Source organism: Triticum aestivum, chromosome 6A, assembly GCF_018294505.1.
Source record: "Triticum aestivum cultivar Chinese Spring chromosome 6A, IWGSC CS RefSeq v2.1, whole genome shotgun sequence".
NCBI lineage: Eukaryota > Viridiplantae > Streptophyta > Magnoliopsida > Poales > Poaceae > Triticum > Triticum aestivum.
Window position 1 is genome coordinate 459491535 of NC_057809.1, and position 5505 is coordinate 459497039.

General features: G+C 47.3%; 1 protein-coding gene across 1 annotated transcript; it reads left to right on the plus strand.

Annotated features, from left to right (window-relative positions):
* The first annotated feature begins 200 nt into the window (after window positions 1-200).
* LOC123130742 (F-box protein At5g07610) lies at window positions 201-1888 on the plus strand. The gene is made up of 2 exons (XM_044550560.1): window positions 201-393; window positions 473-1888. The coding sequence occupies exons 1-2, from the start codon at window positions 256-258 to the stop codon at window positions 1592-1594; spliced, it is 1260 nt and encodes a 419-aa protein (XP_044406495.1). The 5' UTR covers window positions 201-255; the 3' UTR covers window positions 1595-1888.
* Window positions 1889-5505: the final 3617 nt, after the last annotated feature.

The window sequence follows — 5505 nt, forward strand, 5'->3', positions numbered from 1 at the left end:
TCTTCCCAAACCCTAGTCACGGGCTCCCGGCGAGCCACAACGACGGCTGTCGATCGGCTCACAAGGGCGGCGCTAGGGATATTCTTGGATTTTCATGTGAATACACATGATTTTTACAAAACAGTGTTGATTTTGATAAAACAGTGACAATTTTTGAAAAATAACAATGATTTTAGCAAAATGAATACCCTGTTGCAAATTTCTGGAGCCGCCGCTGTCGCCTCAAGGCACCGATCCGCGAGCCCTTAGTATGCGATGACGTCAGGAGGAGGAGGAGGCGAGCATGGCTGCACGGAGCAGGGCCACCTGCCGGCGACCGACCGCCGTGGCCGCGACGAGGACGCCCCTCCCCATTCCGCGCCGCCATTCCCCTTCTCCGAAGCAGCGCTCGAGGTATGTGCCCCTCCTCTTTCTTTCCTCCAATCCGGAGTCCAACAAAGGGAGCCGAAACGAACCGTCTCTTCCGTTGCAGATGAAGAAGAAGCAGAAGCTGGTGCAGCAGCCCTCGCCGGAGATCCCCGACAGTGCGCTCGTCGAGATCCTGTCGCGGGTGCCCTACAGGTCGCTCTGCCGCTTCAAGTGCGTGTCCAAGCCATGGCTCGCCCTCTGTTCCGACCCGGACATCCGCAGGAGGTGCCCGCAGACCCTGTCCGGCTTCTTCTACAACCGGAGCGGCTGCGGCCTCAGCTTCCGCAATCTGTCCGGGAGAGGCCCCCCTCTGGTCGACCCTTCGCTCCCGTTCCTACGAGGGCGCTACGAGCGCGTCGAGATCCAGCAGTGCTGCGGCGGCCTCCTCCTCTGCAGATACCGGGACTCGTACAAAGGGCGGAACAAGAAGAAATTCGGGTACGCTGTGTGCAATCCTGCCACCGGGGAATGGACTGTGCTGACCCTCATTGTTTTGCCGGACCCGGTGGACGGCGTTCCTGTGATCTACAATGTGAACGATCTCTTCCTGGGGTTCGACGCCGCCGTTCCGTCCCGCTTCGTGGTGTTTGCGCCCCTGAGCAATTCTTTCGGCGAGTTCGCGCAGGTGGCCATCTTCTCATCGGAGACTAGGCGGTGGGCTTCCGTGGAGAGCGAGTGGCCTTACAAAACCGTTCTTCTTGGTGGTACGGCTTGTGCCTACCTGAATGGCACAATGCATCTGACTACCCATAGTGGTACAATAGTCAGTGTCGACGCGGAGGGGGAGACTTGGAGGGAAATTGAGGATGGCATGGAGGAGTACCGTGAGGTTGTTTCTATTGGGCATTCTCAGGGCAGCTTGCATGCTTGGCTGATAGATAATGATAAGGATCCCGAACTCTGTGTTTGGGTTCTTGAAGATTATGGTAGTGGAAAGTGGACCCTGAAGCACACTGTTGAGATATCGGAACTTTTCGGGAGGCAGCCGGACAAAGACGAAGCGTGTTATAGCATGCTTGCAATCCATCCAGATTGTAATTTGGTTTTCCTCACCGACAACAAGAAGATGACAGTGTCGTATGATATGGATACTCGGAAAGTTGATGTTATCTGCACTTCTGGAGAATTACTGGTTGGTGCACCTTATGTTCCTTGTTTTGTGGAAATGTCGGCAGGTGGTCACTGAGAGTCGCTGCTGCTTTCATGTACTTGAAGTGGAAGTACTTCACAAATACCAGTTGTTGGGTATGAGCCTAAGTGTCTTGTTTTGTGGACTGGCTTGGAAATGTCTCAGGCTCTTAGCTCCTATGTCTACTTCAGTTTGTTCTTCCTATCTGTCTGTGTTCAGAACTTCAGATGTGTGCCATTTGTGGCTTTGAACATCACTGGTTAGCCATACAGAATTTCTGTGGAACCGTCTGATGGGTCATTATCGAGGTCACTTTGTTAGCTCCTCACGTGGGCTAAATTTGACATCTTATCTATCTGAATCTCATTTCAATTGTCTTTAATATGCAACTCGTTATCCATTGTTTTAAGTAATTATTAAGGTCATGATATTTCTTCTGCGTTTGGGAACATCACTCTCTTGTCTGTTTTTTGTTTTGAAATTTTTAATCTTTATCAGTGATGTGATATTGTGCCCTGACCTTTCTGTATTATGCATAGAAGGTAAGGTAAAGAAATCCGCTTGGTGACAATCATTATGCAGCTGAATAGAGCTACAGTAGATGGTTATTTCTCACTTTTCTTAGTAGAACAGAATAATTGTTGGGGCAGAGAACAGAATGTCTGAGGAACCTTCTGATGGGTCATTTCTCAATGATTATTTTCTTATTGGGTTTTGACAGATGGTATTATAATTGGGGAATCTTCTTGTCCATTATCTAGCATACTTAATATCCTTCTGTAATCCTCTGAGTCACTGTAACTTCAAGATCCCAGCAAGTTAACTATCTCTTCTTGGATTAGGAAGCTGCATATGTAGCACCGGTACTATCTTCTTTTTAGGCAAACACACCTTTACTACCTGCAGCTCTAGTATGCATTGGACACCTTAAAAGTATTTTAACATAAGTTGTAACCTGGTGTTTATTGTCATTCAAAATGAAAAAGATAGAAAAGCGTCCTACAATTATTATTATTTTGAAACCAGGCAAAAGATTTGCCATTTTCATTAAATAAGAGAGGAGGTTCAGACATATGTCGCAACGCGACCAAAAGAAAAGAGCAACGATGTAACCGCCTCACCGCCTTTTGCCACCAAACTACAAATTTATTTTCAGTTGATCATTTAAGCCATGCAACGATGTTCTTTTCCTTGAACGAAATCTGAGAAATTAAATTACAATGTGGCTTTCTCTATATCATCCAAAGAAATAGCAAGCATGCTGAGCAAGAGCTGAGTGTGATTGACTCCATGCTAACACGGGGAGATCAATTGCCAGGTCTAAATCCAGGGATAAACAAGCCTCTCCTCTTTTTTCTTGAACTACACAAATTATCACATTTTCCGGTAAACCACCCTTTCAGAACCAGGCTATAGATTGCAGAACTGTTTTGTGTCCCGTGTTTCTGAATTTTTTTTTTTTTGCGAGAGAAATTTCCAATCTATTTATCAATCATGGAAGTACAGAGAACACAAGAGGTAATAAAAATTACAACTAGGTCTATGGACCACCTAGCGACGACTACAAGCACTGGAGCGAGCCGAATGCGCGCCGCCGTCATCACCCCTCCATCACCGGAGCCGGGCAAACCTTGTTGTAGTAGACAGTCGGGAAGTCGTCGTGCTAAGGCCCCAAAGGACCAACACACCGGAGCAGCAACCATCGCCGATGAAGAGAGTTGTAGATTGGAAAGATCAAACCTGGAACCACACGAACGAAGACAAACAAAAACTGGATCCAAAGAGATCCACCGAAGACCAGCACCGACCGAATCTCATGAGATCCGACGGAGACACACCTCCACACATTCTCCGACAACGCTATTCGCACCATCGGGACGGAGATAGGACGTGGGAGACATTATTGCTACGGAGGGACATCGCCGCCGCCAAACAGCCCCAACCAAGACGTTCAACCTAGCAAAAACAAGAACGGGGTCCCTCCCGCCGGCGGGGGGCCGAGATCCTCCGCACCTCCATAGGCCAAAGGCCATCGGAGGCGGGGCGGATCTGCGGCGGCGCCGACGGGAGGAGGAAGGAGACGTTTCTTGTGGTGGAGGAAAGGGTTCTCTAGTCAAGTAATATTTTTGACACAACTCACATGTATAGGGAACTCTAACCTGCAAATTATATCAAATGATATGATCATCTGCATCTTGCATCGTGTCTTCTTTCAGTAGGACACATATTTTCCGTAATTTTCTGGAATTCTCAAATTGTCCATGACCTAGGGAGTCTTATGGGTGGTCTAGAGAGCTGGAGTAGGAACAAAAGGGAACTGTGGTTGGACGGGAGTACATGTTAAAAAAAACAAGACTTTGCCCGAAAAGGGCCGGCACTGGCACAACGGCCCAGTGCGGCTTTTGGAGCTTTTCATTTTGAATGACAATAAACAGGGAGCAACTAGTTAACGAGCGCTCCTTCGGGACTCTCGCAACGACCAGCGTCATTTGGCGCGCTCTCAGCCATTCGCCATGTGTCGCGCTCTGGACGCTCTCTTTGGATTTTTTTTTATTTTTCCGCACGCGTTTTCAGCTTTTTAAACGGTTTTTTTTCTGGGTTTTTTCGACGTTTTGGTTTTCTTCCGGTCTTTCTTAGCTTTTCGATCAAAAAAAATTCAAAAAAAAATTTCCTGCGAAAAAACGCATTTTCTTTTTTTCCCTTTCGCAAAAGTCACGGTTTTTCTTCCGCGAGAGGCACGGTTGTGATTTATCGAGAGTCACGGCCGTGTCTTTCGAAAACGAAAAAAAACATGTTTTTTGTTTTTTTTCTTTCGCGAGAGTCACGGTTTTGCTTCCGCGAGAGGCACGGTTGTGCTTTCGCGAGAGTCACGGCCATGCCTCTCAGAAAGGGAAAACAAAACGCGTTTTTTTTTCTTCTTTCGTGAGAGTCACGATTTTGCTTCCGCGAAAGGCACGGTTGTGCTTACGCGAAAGTCACAGCCGTGCCTCTCGGAAAGGGAAAAAATACGCGTTTTCTGTTTTTTTCTTTTGCGAGAGTCACGTTTTTGCTTTCACGAGAGGCACGGTTGTGCTTTCGCGAGAGTCACGCATGTGCCTCTCGGAAACGAAAAAAAAACGTGTTTTCTATTTATTTTTTCTTTCATGAGAGTCACGATTTTGCTTCCACGAGAGGCACGGTTGTAATTTTGCGAGAGGCACGGGCGTGCCTCTTTCGGAAAGGGAAAAAAACTGTGCTCCTGGTTCGGTTTTTTCGCCCGGTTTTTTGTCCGATTTTTCGTAAAAAAAAGTTCGTCAAAACCTATCAACATGAGATCTAGTTTTAAAGATCTCGACATGAGGAATCCAATGGTGAAAACGGTTCGAGATTTAGATACACGGTTTAAGAGATAAAACGTTTTAAATAAACAGATCTACAAAAAAAGGGAAAAGTCCCAGGTTGCGACAAGTGGCGCGCTGCATGTGCGCTACTTGTCGCGACCTGGAAAATGGCGCGCTGCATGTGCGCTACTTGTCGCGACATGGGAAAATGAAGTGTTCTTTGCAGCGAATATTTTTTAATTAGTAATTTCGCAATAAACATCAGGGTTGTGCCTCCGGTCCTCTCGGGTGGGCCGGCATTTCCGTAATCGTGACCTCCAAAACGTGACCAAACGACATGGAAAACACGATTCTGCCTCCGGCACCCGATAAAGATATTTTTCCTTTCCGGCGTGGAAATGCTCTTTTTCATCTACAGTACAAAACAAGAAAACAAGACGTAATTTTCAGTGGTGTGCCGACCTGAAGCAGCCAGCCAGCCAGCCAGGATCCACAAATGTTACATCACGGGATAAACGCTAGCTAGCTAGCCAGTGCTGCTTCTCGCCACGTCTCTGTGCCTGCCCGATATTTTTTTCCCTTTCACGAAAGAGAAAATATCGCCCGTGCATGCGCTTTTATCCCGGGCTCCTGACACATAGGCAGGAT